The sequence below is a fragment of the Lutra lutra genome, chromosome 14, assembly GCF_902655055.1.
Source record: "Lutra lutra chromosome 14, mLutLut1.2, whole genome shotgun sequence".
NCBI lineage: Eukaryota > Metazoa > Chordata > Mammalia > Carnivora > Mustelidae > Lutra > Lutra lutra.
This window is the reverse complement of record NC_062291.1, coordinates 57,950,894-57,968,960: the sequence shown is the minus strand read 5'-3', so window position 1 is coordinate 57,968,960 and position 18,067 is coordinate 57,950,894. Positions and strand designations below refer to the sequence as shown.

The following is an 18,067-nucleotide window of genomic DNA, read 5'->3' as shown; positions in this document are numbered from 1 at the left end:
TGTGCGGCTGTATGTGAGCTAAACGTGATAGTCAAGTACTTCTTTTTTTTTTTTTTTTTTAAAGATTTTATTTATTTATTTGACAGAGAGAGATCACAAGTAGACGGAGAGGAAGGCAGAGAGAGAGAGAGGGAAGCAGGCTTCTTGCTGAGCAGAGAGCCCGATGTGGGACTCGATCCCAGGACCCTGAGATCATGACCTGAGCCGAAGGCAGCGGCTCAACCCACCGAGCCACCCAGGCGCCCCTCAAGTACTTCTTGATTGCCGCGCCGTACCTACTCTTCTAGGTATACTCTGTGTCGAGACAGAAAATGAATCTTACATTTTAGAGCTTTGTTCTTAAAGTCAATTTCAAATTCGACAGTTCTGTGATTCTGAGATTTCACATCCAGACTTAATTTGAGCGTAGGCTGGGGATTTCTGACCAGAAAGTTAAAAAGTGGGTGGATTCGGAAAGTCTCATCGAAACATGAAACTACAACTCCCAGGAGCCTCGGGGCTGGGTCTCGTCCCCAACCCTTTTCCGCCCGGGCTGGGGGTGACCAATGACCGTTAGCTATTTGAATAGACCAATAATATCATGAAACTGTTTAGTCATCCAATCGCACGGATGAGGGGGAACACTTTAGCCAATCCAAATGCGTGGGGGCGGGGCCGGAGATAGGGGCGGTGAGAGAAGTTTGCTGACCAAGATGGCGACTGAGGCGCAGGGTGAAGGGGAGGTGCCAGCCAGTGATTCCCGCCCGAGGTGAGCCGAGTTCTTGGTCCAGCTACCTAGGAAACGAGGCCGTGGGCTGGTCGTACTGACGCTTTTCCTTTGGGTCATAGTGACCCAGCGGGGCGAGGCTTTGTTCTTTTCTCCTACAACGTTTCGCCCCTTTATGCCTGCGGTCTGGCTCGGGATCTGAGATCCAGCTTGACCTCCTCTTGGTCCCGCGGATGCTCGTGCGAGGTCGGCCGGTGGCCAAGACTGCAGACCGACCTTTTGTCTTTGCTCTGAGACTTATTTTGGTGGTGAGGAAACTCAAGTTCAGAGCTGTTAAGCGAATTCCCTAACGTCACACAGTGCTGGGAGAGAGTCCTCTTAGTACATTCTAATCTGCTTCGAGGCAGTTTATTTGTGTTAAAGTAGGAGCAAGGGAGTGTCCGTTATTAGTGGGTTTGAGTTCTTGGACCAATTAAAAAATATTTTTTTTTACCGTGCTTTAGAATACTTAACATGAGGGGCGCCTGGGTGGCTCAGTGGGTTAAGCCTTTGCCTTCGGCTCAGGTCATGATCTCAGGGTCCTGGGATCGAGCCCCGCATCGGGCTCTCTGCTCAGCAGGGAGCCTGCTTCCGCATTTCTCTGCCTGCTTCTCTACTTGTGATCCCTGTCTGTCAAATTAAAAAAAATATATATGGAATACTTAACATGAGGTCTACCCTCTTAGCACATTTTTTAAGTGTGCAAGATAGTACTGTTGACTATAGGTACAATGTACATCGTATCTCAAGAGCTTATTCATCTTGCTTAACTAGAACTTTATGCCTATTAATTATAACTCCCCATTCCCTCTATTCTGGCCCCTGGCAACCAGCATTCCACTCTTTCATTCTATGAATTTGGCTATTTTAGATAATCTCATGTCAGTGGATACCTCATATATGTAAGTGAAATCATTTGTCTTCCTGTAACTGGCTTATGTCACTTAGCATAATGTCTGTAAGGTTCACCCATGTTGTCACCTATTGCAGAATTTTCTTTTAAAAGCTGAGTAATATTCCATTCTATGTATATATCACATTTTGCTATTGCATTTTTCTGCCCATGGACATTAATAATCTTGGTGATTATTAATTGTGCCTCAGTGAACATGAGAGTGCTAGTAATTCTTCGAGATCCTGATTGCAGTACTTCTGGTTAAATACACAGAAGCAGGATTGCTAGATCATACAGTAATTCTATTTTGATATTTTTGAGGAACCTCCTTACTATTTATCCTAGCAGTTGCATCATTTTGCGTTCCTATCAACAGTATAGAGGTTCCATTTTCTCTACATCCTCACCAACACTTGTCTTTTGTTTTTGTTCTTGTTTTGGTAATAGCCATCCTGACAGGTGTGAGGTAATAACCCACTGTGATAAGGAATGAGGCAGATAGTCCTAGCCAGAGCACCTAGGCAAGAAAAGGGATTAAAAAGGCTTCAAAATTGGAAAGGAAGAACTAAAATTGTTCCTGTTTGCAGACAACATGATCTTATATCTAGTAAACCCTAAAGACTAACAGACTGTTAGAACTAATAAACACATTTTGTAAAGTTGCAAGATACAAAATCAACATGCAAAAATCCGTTGCATTTCTGTATACTAACAATGAGCTGTCTGAAAAGGAAATTAGGAAAACAATTCCATTTACAATAGCACCAAAAAGAATAAAATACTCAGACCAATTTTTAAACCTCTCTGTGCTTCAATTTCTTTACCTATAAATGGACATAAGATGTCTACTCTGGAGAATGTCAGGATTAAATTAGTCGTCTTTTGGGGCGCCTGGGTGGCTCAGTGGGTTAAGCCGCTGCCTTCGGCTCAGGTCATGATCCCAGGTCCTGGGTTCGAGCCCCACATCGGGCTTTCTGCTTGGCAGGGAGCCTGCTTCCTCCTCTCTCTCTGCCTGCCTCTCTGCTTACTTGTGATTTCTCTCTGTCAAATAAATAAATAAAATCTTTTAAAAAAAATAAATTAGTCGTCTTTTTTTTTTTTTTTTTTAAAGATTTTATTTATTTATTTGACAGAGATCACAAGTAGGCAGAGGGTAGGCAGAGAGGCAGGCAGAGAGAGAGGAGGAAGCAGGCTCTCTGCTCAGCAGATGTGGGGCTCCATCCCAGGACCCTGGGATCATGACCTGAGCCGAAGGCAGAGGCTTTAACCTACACTGAGCCACCCAGGCGCCCCTAGACAGTCTTTTTAAAGTGCGTAGCGCTGAGCCTAGCAGGTAATAACCATTCAGTACATGATAGATTTTCTTTTTCCTGGTAGAACTAAAGAACAGAATAGATCTGTAGTTTACAAAATCATAATTTTACAGGCACAGCAAAATGTAGCTTTTCCTAGAAAGAATTTCCAGGTGATCTGGCCACACTGTTGAAACCTTACATGTCTTAACTGGTTACATATAATAGAATTGAGTAGAGTGAGCTTATTTACATTGTCTCAGTGTAAGGTGCAGACCCTTTGGTTTGGTGTCCCTTGGTACCCTTTTTATTGAATGGGAGATTCCAAGTCTTGGGAAGCTGGGTTTATGAGGGGCCACTGGATTCCTTCCCTCGCCGGGATAGACATGTTTGAATGTGTTGATACCTTAAACGGAAGAGTTTTTCACTCTCAGAGGTGCCTATAAGTGATTGATCATTTTTGCCTGGAAACTGTAGAGGTGATTGTTAAATTCGATCAGCTCATCTCTCATCCTGCTCTAAAATCCTGAATTGTGATAAGAAGATAGAACATAAAACATTATTGTATAGCAGGAGTATTTTGAATTTCTTTCAACGATGTTGCCAAGTGAATTTAAATTTTATTTTGTTTATTTTCTTAAAAAGATTTTATTTATTTATTTGACAGATCACAAGTAGGCAGAGAGGCAGGCAGAGAGAGAAAGAGGAGGAAGCAGGCTCCCTGCTGAGCAGAGAGCCAGATGCGGGGCTCGATCCTAGGACTCTGGGATCATGACCTGAGCCGAAAGCAGAGGCTTTAACCCACTGAGCCACCCAGGTGCCCCAGAATTTAAATTTTTTTTTTTTTTTTTTTTTTTTAAAGAAAGGTGTTTTATACACTATCGCTGCTAGTGAATCTATTGATGGTACCAGCCACCCTCTTTCTTTCTTTTTTTTTTTTTTTTTTTAAAGATTTTATTTATTTATGACAGAGAGAGAGATCACAAGTAGGCAGAGAGGCAGGCAGAGAGAGAGGAGGAAGCAGACTCCCCGCTGAGCAGAGAGCCCAACGTGGGGCTCGATCCCAGGACCCTGAGATCATGACCTGAGCCGAAGGCAGCGGCTCAATCCACTGAGCCACCCAGGTGCCCCCAGAATTTAAATTTTAATTGCTAGTATTAGTTATGTGATCAACAGGTATTCACAGAATCTTATCTGAATTTGAAACTCTTTTATTAATTTCATGTTGTAAAAGAGAATTTGGATTTCTGTAAGGCTTTTTGAGGGCAGGACACAAGTATATTTTTATTACATATTCCCAATGCTTAGCTTTGTGTAGATGGTCAATACTGAATGAATAATAGTCCTATCTAAGACATAAAATACTCCTTGTGATGATAAATACCATACATATTATTTTTTTCCCTGAAGATCTTTCTAATGTTCTATTGATGGTGTGGCACCTTGTATTCATTCCATAAAGAAGAATTAGCTTTCTATTTCTTCATCATTATTTTAAGCCTGTTCCTAGTAATTAGCAATGCTTTAAATTGTTTTAATCAAATTAAATAAGAAAAAGTTGCTCTGGGGGCGCTTGGGTGGCATAGTTGGTTATGTGTCTCGGTTTCCGCTGAGGTTATGATTTCAGGGTCATGAGCCTGAGTATGGCTCCATACTCAATGTGGGGTCTGTCTGAGATTTTCTCTCCCTTTCCCTGACCTTCCTGCTTGTGTGTTCTTTCTCTCTCAAATAAGTAAATAAGTTGTGTAAAAAAAAAATAATTGCTCTGCCTGTAAAGAATTTTCTCTTTTGACCTGTTGATGGTAAACACCTTTTCCCCTCTGTTTCTGGTCTTTATCAGGTAGAATAATGCTTTAAAATTTTACTAACTTTAATTATACCTTCAAGTTACTCTTAAGTGGACAGTTCTAAGGGGGAATCCACAAATAGAAGCTATCCACTTTACCAACAGCAATATAAAAATAGTTAAAACTTTCAAAGGCCAAAGAGAGAAAAAGCCAAAGTGGAAGGAGCCAAGATGCCCTTCAACAGATGAATGGATAAGGAAGATGTGGTCCGTACACACAATGGAATATTACTCAGCCATCACAAAGAATGCATGTGACTGGAGGAGATTATGCTAAGTGGGATAAGTCAAACAGAGAAAGTAAATTATTGTATGGTTTCACTTATTTGTGAAATATAAATATCCCTTATCACATAAGGGATAGCATGGAGGACTTTAGAAGGAAGGGAAAAATGAAGGGGGAGAAATTGGGGTAGGAGATGAATCATGAGAAGCTATGGACTCTGGGAAACAAACTGAAGGTTTTGGAGGGGAGGGCGGTGGGGGGATGGGTGAGCCTGGTGATGAGTATAAAGGAGCACAGATTGCATGGAGCACTGGGTGTTATATGCAAGCAATGAATCATGGAACAGTACATCAAAAACTAATGATGAAAGGGGCGCCTGGGTGGCTCAGTGGGTTAAGCCTCTGCCTTCGGCTTGGGTCATGATCTCAGGGTCCTGGGATTGAGCCCCGCATTGGGCTCTCTGCTCAGCCGGGAGCCTGCTTCCCCCTCTCTCTCTCTGCCTGCCTCTCTGCCTACTTGTGATCTCTCTCTCTGTCAAATAAATAAATAAAATCTTAAAAAAAAAAACAAAACTAATGATGTACTGTATGGTGACTAACATAATAAAAAAAATTTAAAATTAAATTAAATTAAAAATCATAAAAAAAATAAAGCAGGAAGGAATTAAAGCCACCTCTCCACATAATTGGCAGTAGGGTACTTTTTGAATTGAAAAGATATATAAAGAAAGTGCTAACTATTATTAGATGAAGTGGGAAAATTGATGACAAAGAGTCACAGGCCTTTTTTTTTTTTTTAAGATTATTTAATTATTGGGGCGCCTGGGTGGCTCAGGGGGTTAAAGCCTCTGCCTTCGGCTCAGGTCATGATCCCAGGGTCCTGGGATCGAGCCCCACATCAGGCTCTCTGCTCAGCAGGGAGCCTGCTTCCCCCTCTCTCTCTGCCTGCTTCTCTGCCTACTTGTGATCTCTGTCAAATAAATAAATAAAATCTTAAAAAAGAAAAAAAGATTATTTAATTATTTATTTGACAGAGAGAGAGAAATCACAAGTAAGCAGAGAGGGGGGGAAGCAGCCTCCCGCTGAGCAGAGAGCCTGATTTGGGTCTCCATCCCAGGACCCTGAGATCATGACCTGAGCTGAAGGCAGAGGCCCAACCCACTGAGCCACCAAGGCGCCCTGAGTCACAGGCTTTTTAACCTCAATATTCAGGGAAAAAAGAAACCTGCTGTGAACCAGGAAAAGCAAACGGGAATGTACAGGGTTGTAGGGAAGCAAAGCAAGCTGTGGTAGTGATAACATTTGTCATAAGTTGTCATTTGTTGTAAGTTGTCATTCCTATGTCAGCAGTGTCAAAGTTTTGGGGCCCAAGCCTGCTTCTGGAACTTAGGAACAGCAGGAAATTTAGGAACAGACTTTTGGATGCTTGCATCCCATTTTGCAAGTGGTTTTGGAGGATTAGGGAGGTGCCCATAGATGGGGAAAGGATCTTATATTCTGCTAATTTACATACACCTTAGATATGGAATATTGGTTACTAAACATGTAATTTCCTGAAGCTTTTTTAATTAAAGTGTTCTTTCTCTAATAAGACAACAGTGTGGCCCTTCAAGAAAAGTGATAGATGGAATCTTTACTGATCTTAGGAAGACTTGCCTGTTCTCACATGCACAAGTGGGTAAACATGATTTAAAATATATGAATCCAGGGGCGCCTGGGTGGCTCAGTGGGTTAAGCCACTGCCTTCGGCTCAGGTCATGATCCCAGGTCCTGGGTTCGAGCCCCGCATCGGGCTTTCTGCTCAGCAGGGAGCCTGCTTCCTCCTCTCTCTCTCTGCCTGCCTCTCTGCCTACTTGTGATTTCTCTCTGTCAAATAAATAAATAAAATCTTTAAAAAAATAATAAAAATAAAATATATGAATCCAGTTTTGTATTTGTGCTGTCAAATCCTATCTGGGTAATCTTGAATAGATTCTTCAGTGGTCTTTCTTGAACCGGAGTAATTTTATTTGATATTTTTATCAGTTACCTGGATTAGAGAATTTGATCATTATACTTATAGATAGGGCCAGTGTTGGCAGAAAGAGGGGAAGAAGAATAGAATTTTAAAATTCAGGTGCCTGAGTGGCTCAGTTGGTTGTGTCTGCTTTTGGCTCAGGTCATGATCCTGGGGTCTGGGATTGAGTCCCAGGTCCAGCTCCCTGCTCAGGGGAAGTCTGCTTCTCTCTCTGCCCACCCCCTCCTGCTCATGCTAGATCTCTCTCTCTCTCTCTCAATCTCTCGCAAAAATAAATATAAAAATCTTTGAAATTAATCCTCATAAATCAGTAAGTGGCTTACTTTTCTTTGCTTCTAACCTTTGGTAGCATTTGTGAAATTAACAAATGTTAAAGATGGAGGTTGCTGGTTGGTTGTGGGGAAGGTCATCAGAGAATGGCAGTCTTTTTGTTGTTATTTCAAGTCGAGACACTATTTTGTTCATTAGATGGGTTTGAGGAGACTAACTCCATTTGGGTTCACAAGAAGCCAACTGATAAATGCAAACTTGGTAATTTGCATGAAGAATATACAAGGTAGGTATATGAGCTTGTTTCATTTTTTTTAAGCTTTTATTTATTTGAGAGAGAGAGGGGTTGGAGGGAGGGGTAGAGGGGCAGGGCGGGGGGGGGTTCGAGGGAGGGGCAGAGGGACAGGGAGAAGCAGACTCCCCACTGAGTGGTGGAGCCCATTTGGGGCTCAATTGGCTGATTCCAGGACCCTGAGATCACGACCTTAGCTGAAGGCAGATGCTTAACAAACTGAGCCACCCAGGTGCCCCTTAGCTTGTCCCATTTTATCTTTGGGAGGGACATATTACAGTTGATTAGATTATTGCTCTTTCTTTTCTTTTCTTTTTTAAAATCAGCATTTTCTTCCCCTTTTTTTTTTTAAGATTTTATTTATTTATTTATTTATTTGACAGACAGAGATCACAAGTAGTTAGAGAGGCAGGCAGAGAGAGAGGAAGGGAAGCAGGCTCCCTGCCGAGCAGAGAGCCCAATGCGGGACTGGATCCTAGGATCCTGGGATCGTGACCTGAGCCGAAGGCAGAGGCTTTAACCCACTGAGCCACCCAGGGGCCCCAATCAGCATTTTCTTCTTGAAGATACTCTCTGGTTACCTTGCTTGAGCCCCCCTTAACTATACTTTTATTAACCATCTTTTAGGATAGGTTGTTTCTAGAAATGCCAGAGTCCATCTCTTTTGTGCTGTTGGTTTGCTAGTTTTACTTGGTGTATCAGTCAGGGTTCAACTAGGACACAGAAATTATACAGTAATTTGAACAAAGAAAAGAGATCTCTAAAGATTATATAAACAGTAGATAATCACAATTAGCATATATATATATATCAAACTCATTATGCTGTATATCTTAAATATCTTGCAATTTTATTTGCTAATTATACCTTGATTAAAAATCTTTAAATATTTTAAAGATAAAATCTTTAAATATTTTAAAGATAAAATCTTTAAAAAAAAAAAAAAAAAGAAGAAGTGATCTCAGAGAACAGAGATTTCCCAAGAAGGAGGTAGGGAGGCAGAAGAACCAAAACGACCAAAGAGGGGCTCGGCTTTATCCTAGCAGCTGACATTTTATTTTATTTTTAAAGATTTTTATTTATTTATTTGACAGACAGAGATCACAAGTAGGCAGAGAGACAGGCAGAGAGAGAGGAGGAAGCAGGCTCCCTGCCGAGGAGAGCCCCCGATGCAGGACTCGATCCCAGGACTCTGGGATCATGACCTGAGCAGAAGGCAGAGGCATAACCCACTGAGCCACCCAGGCACCCTAGCAGCTGACATTTTAAACATGGTTTTGTTAGGATTCTTTCAGTTATATGTGACAGCAACTTAAACTAGCTTAAGTAAAGAGATGCTATTGATTGGCTCAAGAAACTGGAAAGTCCAGGGGCTAGATTAAGCATGGTTAATCCGTATCGAAATTCTCAACTCAATGTCACTAGGCATCTGCCTCTTACTTTTTTAGATCTGATTTTCTGTGTATTTGCTTTTTGAAAAGCCAAGTTCTTCACCAAAGATAGCAGTAATGGACCACAAGCAGCTTCAGTCTGGCATTCCACAGGTTTAACAATCTTAGCATCCAGCAAGAATCTTGGAGTTGAGACTTTTTTTTCTAGTTTGACTTTGTGGGCCTTTGCTCAATCAATGAGGAGGATAGACTGTTTCGGTTAGTTAAGCCTGGGTCTTGTGCTCACACTTGTTGCCCAGGGAGTAGGGTCAACCCACCAAACCACATCCACTGAAAGAGGGGGAGAGGTTATTGCCCAAAAGAAAATTGGTATGATGTTATCAGAGGAAGGAGAAGATAGATGTTGGGGATGAAAAAATAACAGATGTCCACTGCATTAATCTTAGTGAACCCTCTGTACACCCCCATTTATTGAAGGTTATGTTTTGAAAAGGGCTTGCCATTAATATATGGAGAACACATTTTATGTTTTTTAAAAAAGCAGTCAAACAAAAAGGCCCCTTATTGGAATACTGGGGTGGCTCCGTCGGTTAAACTTCTGCCTTGAGCTCAAGTAATGATCCCAGGGTCCCAAGATCTAGTTCCACATTGGGCTCCCTGCCTAGCAGGGAGCCTGCTTTCCCCCTGCCTGCTGTTCCCCCTGCTTGTGCGTTCTCTCTGACAAATAAATAAATACAAAATCTTTTTTTTTAAAAAGGGCCCCTTATTTAAGTACTTCTTATTTATTTTTTCCACTGTCCAAACCCTACTCATCTTTAAGACCTACCTCAAATCTCAACTCCTGTATAAGGGTGAAAGTTTCTCTTCTCTTTCTGAATTTGTACATCTTTTATTGTGTGTAGCATGGATTTGGCAGTTAATGATCTTTTATTATCTTTTGTGTTGTGGTCTTTAGTTATTACTTAAAATCTTGTAGGAAAACTGTCATTCTTTTCTGTAAGTAAGTATAAAACTATGGTGATATAGTGGGGGGAAAACAATTTTTTCAGATGCTCACAATTTTTGTGTTCTACCCTATAAATAATTATTCAAGTATAAAGTGGGTTGATGATAATATGTTTTTTTTTAAGATTTTTTATTTATTTATTTGACAGAGAGAGAGCACAAGCAGGCAGAGAGGCAGGCAGAGAGAGAGGAGGAAGCAGGCTCCCCGCTGAGCAGAGAGCCCGATGCGGGGCTTGATCCCAGGACCCCGAGATCATGACCTGAGCCGAAGGCAGCGGCTTAACCCACTGAGCCACCCAGGCACCCCTAAAGCCATAGTTTTTAAGATAATCAGATGAAAACATAATAAATAACAGTATCATTTGCCAGATTAAATATATGTGATTTGTCAAGCTGAATTATTACCTGAAGCTAGACACCAGTGTTTTATTACTGCAAGAATGAAATAGAACCACAGAAAAATCAGTCACCTGGCTGCTGAATTTAGCTGTGCTGAAGTATTAACCCTTTGGTTTTTTAACTAAAATATTGCTTATATACACAAGTATGGAAAAGAGATGTTTCCTTTAAAGGCATATAGATCAGTTTCAAATAAATTTCTTGCTTACTGACTAGAGTGTATTATATAGCATAAAACTAATTTCTTGGGACTCAGATTACAGAAACACAGTAATAAGGGCACCTGGTGGTTCAGTTGGTTGAGGGTCCAACTCTTGATTTTGGCTTAGGTCATGAACTTGGGGTTGGGAGATGGAGCCCCACATTGGACTCCCCAGTTGGTGGAGAGTCTGTTTGAGATTCCCTCTGCCCCTCCCCTTGCTCCTACTCAGTTACTCTCTCTCTCTCTCTCTCTCTCACTCTCTCTCAAAAATAAACTTACATTTAAAAAAACCTACAATAATAATCTGAGCCAATCCATAACAAATAAACCTCTCCCAACTTAACAGTAAATGTCCAAGATATCACATAAAGCTATATCCACTTTAGAAATGTTCCTGATTATATGATTCCAATTTTCTTTTTTTGTTCTTATTTTTTCCCATATAAAATTAGAATAGTTTGGTTGATCTTTGTCCAAGTTTCTGAGACGTGTTATAATAAAGAAGTAAAACATGATTTGATTTGACAGCTTTAAGATAATATGTCATCCGAACAGAGATAAAATGTCTTAGCTGGGTTCTATCAGTAACAATAAAAAGAAAAATTCATGAATGAAATATAGAAATCACATAGTTATTAATATTAAATTTATAATTGCATGCAATAATGAGAGCTACATTTGCTAGATATATTTTAACTATACCTTTTGGGAGGGGAGAAACTCATTAATTTAGAAATTAACCTAAAGATACTGGGATAATATAACTAAAAAGTTCTTCACTTGTTTTATTTTCATGCTGAATACAGTTACAGGATTAAACATATACTTACATCATTGTGTTAATGTTTTTATTGACAATTTAAATACAGCGTATGTGTATTAAGATTGTACAGAGGATAAAGCCTAAATTTTATTAAAGTGTAAAGTTTTTTGTTTTTAAAGATTTTATTTATTTATTTGACAGACAGAGATCACAAGTAGGCAGAAAAGTGGGGTGGGCACTGGGAAGCAGGCTCCATGATGAGCAGAGAGCCTGATGCGGGACTCGATCCCAGGACCCTGAGACCATGACCTGAGTCGAAGGCAGCGGCAGCGTAAAGATTTTAACCAGCACAATACATTCTTTTTAGGTGTTGAGAAATAGAAGTGTTAAAAAGGTGTTAGAATGTTTAAATTTTTAAAAATATTTTTTGAGGGACGCCTGGGTGGCTCAGTTGGTTAAGCAACTGCCTTCGGCTCAGGTCATGATCCCAGCGTCCTGGGATCGAGTCCCACATCGGGCTCCTTGCTTGGCAGGGAGCCTGCTTCTCCCTCTGCCTCTGCCTGCCACTCTGTCTGCCTGTGCTCACTCTCACTTCTCTCTCTATGACAAATAAATAAATAAAATCTTTAAAAAAAAATTTTTTTTTGAAATACTTCAAAAAATTTCAAAAGTATTACATACTTGATAAAGGATTGAGACCTGCACCATAAAATCTCATATATTAGGGTGCCTGGATGGCTCAGTTGGTTGAGAGTCTGCCTTTGGCTCAGGTCATGATCCTGGGGTCCTGGGATCCAGCCCCACATCAGGCTCTCTGCTCAGCAGGGAGCCTGCTTCCTCCCCTCTGCCTTCCTCTCTGCCTACTTGTGATCTCTGTCAAATAAATAGATAAAATCTTTAAAAAAAAATAGTGATGCTTCAAAGGCTAACATCTGTGTGTGTGTGTGTGTATGCAAATGCAATAAAACAAAAATTGTTTCCTAATTTTCAAAGTTATCTCATTGGGCTTCCTAGGTGCTCATGTGCTAATTGTACCTGCAGCTGGCTGTTTGTATCTTGGAAAATAGAGATAGTGGGGGAAAAAAAAGAATAAAAGCTTGGTGAATTTTAAGCTTCCGGAGACCAGCAACTTAGCTTAGATTCTTGTACCTATACCTTAGAATTTCATGAAAGTACAAAGCACTCAGTAGGTCGTGGTTAGTTTGATTTTAAATGACTGAGTAACTGTGTATTTCACCTGAGTAACTGTGATTTCACCTTATTATGTTAGTTGATGAAGAGACTTATGACTACTGACTTAGGTAATAAAAGCTCTTTTTAAGAAGTTGTGTGAGAGATGAATGTCACATGCCAGAGCAAAAGCACTTGCTGTCTCTCTTGGATAGGATGACTCTGGACTTTGGAACAAACGGATTTAGACGTAGTCTTTTGTAACCTAATCTGATCATACATAGAAGTACTTTGTGTATTAGCTGCCTGAGGCTCGTGTCATTTAAAGTCTGTTGGAAAAGAGTCTTCTGAAGTTTGGACTATACTTTTCTGAGTGGTAAACAACTTTTAGGTAAAAGTTGTTTTAGGTAATAAGAGAGATAATGTATTGTCAACAAAGCATTTTATAGAAATTTCTCCAAATAAATAGGGAATTTTGATGTTATTTTTTCTTTCTTTCTTTCTCTCTCTCTCTCTCTTTTTTTTTTTTTTAAAGATTTTATTTGTTTATTTGACAGAGAGAGATAGTGAGGAAGGGAACACAAGCAGGGGAAGTGGGAGAGAGAGAAGCAGGTTTTTCTTTGAGCAGGGAGCCTGATGTGGGGCTTGATCCCAGGACTCTAGGATCATGACCTGAGCCAAAGGCAGAAGCTTAAGGACTGAGCCACCCAGGTTCAAGATGTTATTTTTCTAATACAAATAAATACAAATAAACTTTCTTCTTATTGTACGCTTGCCTGAAGGAGAAAAATTAAGAGAGGTAATGGCAACAGAATTAACACCAATTCGGGACACCTGGGTGGCTTAGTCGGTTAAGCGTCTGCCTTCTGTTCAGGTCATGACCCTAGGGTCCTGGGATTGAGCCCCACATCGGGCTCCCTCTCCTTCTGCCTGCCTCTCTGCCTACTTGTGCTCTCTCTCTGTGTCTCTGTCAAATAAATAAATACAATTTTAAAAAGAAAAAAGAACTAATACCAATTCTCTTGACACCCAAAAGGATAAAAATTGACAAGTAAATAGATATCAATAACTTTGTGTTATTGATACTTGGAGGAAGCATAATTCGCCTTCTTGACTGAGGACATTGCATTGTCATTCCATAGGACAAAATCTCAGGTCAGGTTTCCAAAAAAGGTTCAGGTTGAGAAGATAAGCAATCAATAATACATTTTATGTTAATAAAATAATTTAAAAAAAGATAAGCAATCAGGAATTCTTTAATTTCTAACTAGTTTAATTTAATTCAGATTGAGTTGCCTTGAAATTAAGTACTTTGAAATGAGTTTGAGATCAAATATAGGGGTCAGATATGCTTTTGCAGACTTTTGGAGTCTAAATTAGAGATGAGATCCTAATTACAAAACCATGGACAACTACTCAAAGGGCAGCCCTTAGAATATAAATGTTTCAAAACTTTTGTCTAAGAAATTGGATATAATTTTCAGAAATCTTGTGATACTAATCAACCTTGAACTGTTTCTGTTACTTAAAAATTCTGCCAGCTTGTGCACATGGGACCTGTTTTATCCTTTCTCTCTATATACAACTTTCATGATACCAGTTTAAATTTTATATATATATATATATATGATATATATTTAGAAAAAGGAAGAAAAATAATTTCTTTAATATTTATATGTATTCTTATTAACAGCTCTCCCAGAAAGCAACACAATGAAAGCCATGTTTCAGAGCCAGAGGGTTGAAAAAGTAGTAAGAGAGTGCATACTTCTCTTAGGGTGGTAAGTCAGATTTAGACAGCTTTAAATATAGCTCCTGTTTTGATAGATGTTGCCAAGGTTGTGGTTCTTGGAGAACAAATCGAGTTAAGCAATTCACTAGGGAGGAAACATTTAGTTTTGTGGGTATGCAGTAGCATTTTGGTAGCAGTCAGCCAAAAGATACATCTGCAGGATAAGTTGTTTTTTTTCCCCACTGCCTTCAATTTTGCAGATTCATGGGTTCAACATGCCTGAAAAGCACTTGCATTATGTATTCTGTAATTGATTTTTCAGCTGTGGATTCTCTTTCTGGTCCTTTCACTAAGCAGATCGCCTTACATGTAGAGTTCCATCTAGTGGTAAGAGTAATCATAGCAGTCAGGTAGGTAATAAAAATTACTCTTTCCTTTTCTTTTCCAGTGTAAGCTCTATACCCAGCGTGGGGCTTGAACTCATGATCCTGCGATCAAGGGTTGCATGCTCTACTGACTGAGCCAGCCAGGTGCCCCCAAATTATCCTGCACCCAAATTATCCTTTTTGATCAGCTTTGCCTCTTATCCTTCTTTGGGATGGTTACCTAATACATGCATTTAAATACTAGAGTCCTGGGGCGCCTGGGTGGCTCAGTGGGTTAAGCCTCTCTCTGCCTTCGGCTCAGGTCATGATCCTAGGGTCCTGGGATCAAGCCCTGCATCAGGTTCTCTGCTCAGCAGGGAGCCTGCTTCCCTCTCTGTCTCTCTCTGCCTGCCTCTCTCTACCTACTTGTGATCTCTGTCTGTCAAATACATAAATAAAATCTTAAAAAAAAAAAAAATACTAGAGTCCTTGCTATCTCTGTATGCCTACATACCTGACTACTAATTCTCCTGGTTCTGGTCATCTATGCAAAAACTTCTTTGACGAGGAAATTAACCTTTACTTTTTTTTTTTTTTAAGATTTTATTTATTTATTTGACAGACAGAGATTACAAGTAGGCAGAGAGGCAGGCAGAGAGAGAGAGAGAGAGAGGAGGAAGCAGGCTGCCTGCCGAGCAGAGAGCCCGATGCTGGGCTCCATCCCAGGACACTGGGATCATGACCTGAGCCGAAGGCAGAGGCTTTAACCCACTGAGCCACCCAGGCTCCCCAACCTTTACTTTTAACTTTGATTTTCTATGATATTTACATCAAGTAGTAGCAAGATTTAGGTCAAAGCTACTTGTTCGTTTTTTAAAAAAATTTGTCTAGAAAGATGTGATTCTACATACAAGTATGTAGGATAATATAGTCAATATTTTCCTATTGCCCAGCTTCAACATACCTTAACATTTGCCATATTTACTTCCAATGAATCTCCCTTTTTCCATAGCTCAGTGATTTATCACAAGAATATTGCTAGCACTGTGGAAATTCCCCTCATGCCCTCTTGCCTACTCTTAATCACTGTCCCCCAAAGGTAGCCATCATCCTGAATTTTATGGTAAATATATCTTTGCTTCTCTTTACAATTTTAACACTTAAACAAGTATTGCTAAACGATATGCTTTTGTCTGTTCTTAAGATTTGATATAAATGTCAGCGCATACTTAGTAAGTAGTGTGTGGGCGGGTGGGTGTGTGTGAGACTTCTTTTCCCATCATTTTATGTGATTCATCCATGATGGCGCATCTTACTAGAGTATGTCCATTTTCATTGCTGTAAAATATACCATTATATATGCCACAATTTAATAAAAGCATTCTGCTGGATGTTTTGCTGTTTACAAATTAATGTTTCAGTGAACTTTTTTTTTTTTTAAAGATTTCATTTATTTTAGAATGAGAGAGAATGAGAGCATGTGAGTGAGCATGAGCTGGGTGAGGGGCAGAGGGAGAGGGAGAAGCAGACTTCTCCACTGAGCCTGGAGCTGGATTCGGGGCTCGATCCCAGGACCCTGAGATGATGACCTGAGCTGAAGGCAGATGCCTAACCCACTGAGCATCCGGGCACCTCAGTGAACATTCTTGTTTGTGATTTTTGGTACACCTGTGGCTACACACATTAAGCATGTTTTAGAACTGATGGGGTCATAGGACACACTTTTGTTCAGCTTTAGTAGATAAGACCAAACAGTTTTCCAAAGTGGTTGTACCAGTTTTATAGCTTTGCTATCAGTATAAAAGAGTTAACTGTTAGTTTCTCTAAACTTTGGTCATTCTCTTTAATTTTAGTCATTCTGTTGGGTAGTAGTATGTCATTGTTTTAAAATTTACATTTCCTTGATACCTAATGATATTGGGCATTTTTTTTTTTTTTTTTTTTTTTGCATTTGGCTACCTTTTTTTAAAAGATTTTGTTTATTTTTTTGAGAGGGAGTGAGAGAGCGTGTGTGCATGTTTGCTAGCCTGTGGAGGGGCAGAGGGAGAGAGAGTTCTCAATCAGACTCCATGCTGACCCTGAGATCATGATCTGAGCCTAAACCAAGAGTCAGGTGCTTAACCTACTAAGTTACCCAGGTGCCCCTTGGCAACTCTTTTTTATGAGATTTTTTTGAAATTTCATGCCTGTTTTTCTAGTGGATTGTGTTTTTTCTTACTGATAGTAGGAATGCTTAGTATATCAGGTGAGCCCTTTTTTGGGCTATATTCCTACTCTGTGGCCTTCTTAAGGATGTCTTTTGATAAGCACAAGTTCTTATTTTAATGAACTCAAATGTATTAATCTTTTTTGTGGTTAATATTTTTAATGTGTTATTTTAAAGTTATTTTTTTTTAAGATTTTATTTATTTATTTGACAGAGAGAGATCACAAGTAGATGGAGAGGCAGGCAGAGAGAGAGAGAGGGAAGCAGGATCTCTGCCGAGCAGAGAACCCGATGCGGGACTCGATCCCAGGACCCTGAGATCATGACCTGAGCCGAAGGCAGCGGCTTAACCCACTGAGCCACCCAGGCGCCCTATTTTAAAGTTATTTAAAAAATCTCCCCAGCCTCAGTTCAAGAGTGTATTTTTCTGTATTACCTTCTAGTAGGTTTATTGTTCTGTTCATCTCTAGATCTGCCATTTACCTGGAATTGATGATCTTTGTGTATAGTGTGAGATAGATAATCAAATTTCACTTTTCCCCTCTGTAGGTATCACAAGTGTTCCAGCACCACTTAGTGAAAAGGTCATCCATTCCACAGAGTGGTAGCACCACCTTTACCCTGAATCCAGTAAAGAAAGGGAGTAATAAAGATAAGAGCAGAAATTAATAAAATAAACAGCAAACATGTAATAGAGGGATTCAGCAAAATCAAAAGCTGGAAACTTGACAAAGCTAATAAAATTGATAAACCTCTAATAAGATTCGTAAATTAATAAAAAGAAAAATTGTCAACATCATGAACAAAGAGGAGGAGATAACTTTTTAAAAAAAGATTATTTATTTATTTACTTGACAGAGAGAGAGAGACTGAGAGAGAGAGAGCACAAACAGGAGTGGCAGACAGAGGGAGAGGGAAAAGTAGGGGAGGCTCCTTCCCAGGACCCTGAACCTAAGACAGACTCAGATCATGACCTGAGCTGAAGGCAGAAGCTTAACTAAGTGAGCCACTCAGGCACCCCTCTTAGGAACTTTTTAATGGTTCCTCTTAAGAACTACAAAGTTACATAGGGAGGGGCACCTCGGTGGCTCAGTGGGTTAAGCATCTGTCCTCAGCTCAGGTCATGATCAAGCCCTGTGTCAGGTTCCCTGCTCAGCTCTCCCTCTGCCCCTCTACCTTCTTGTGATCTCATGGGAACGTACTCTCTCTCTCATGAATAAATAAAATTGGGGCCCCTGGGTGGCTCAGTGGG

General features: G+C 40.1%; 1 protein-coding gene across 4 annotated transcripts in view; it reads left to right on the top strand.

Moving 5' to 3' along the window:
* Positions 1 to 661: 661 nt before the first annotated feature.
* The window catches only part of ARHGAP19 (Rho GTPase activating protein 19), a 62,103-nt gene continuing 44,697 nt past the window's right edge, over positions 662 to 18,067 (top strand). Inside the window, exon 1 of one of the 4 annotated variants that reach the window (XM_047701993.1) lies at positions 662 to 748. In XM_047701993.1, coding sequence (XP_047557949.1) covers positions 693 to 748 — 56 coding nt within the window. In that variant the 5' untranslated portion in view covers positions 662 to 692. Of the gene's footprint in view, positions 749 to 905; positions 1,015 to 14,231; positions 14,294 to 17,384; positions 17,459 to 18,067 lie in introns of those variants that run through there. The other 3 variants (XM_047701996.1, XM_047701992.1, XM_047701995.1) reach the window with 3 other exon arrangements.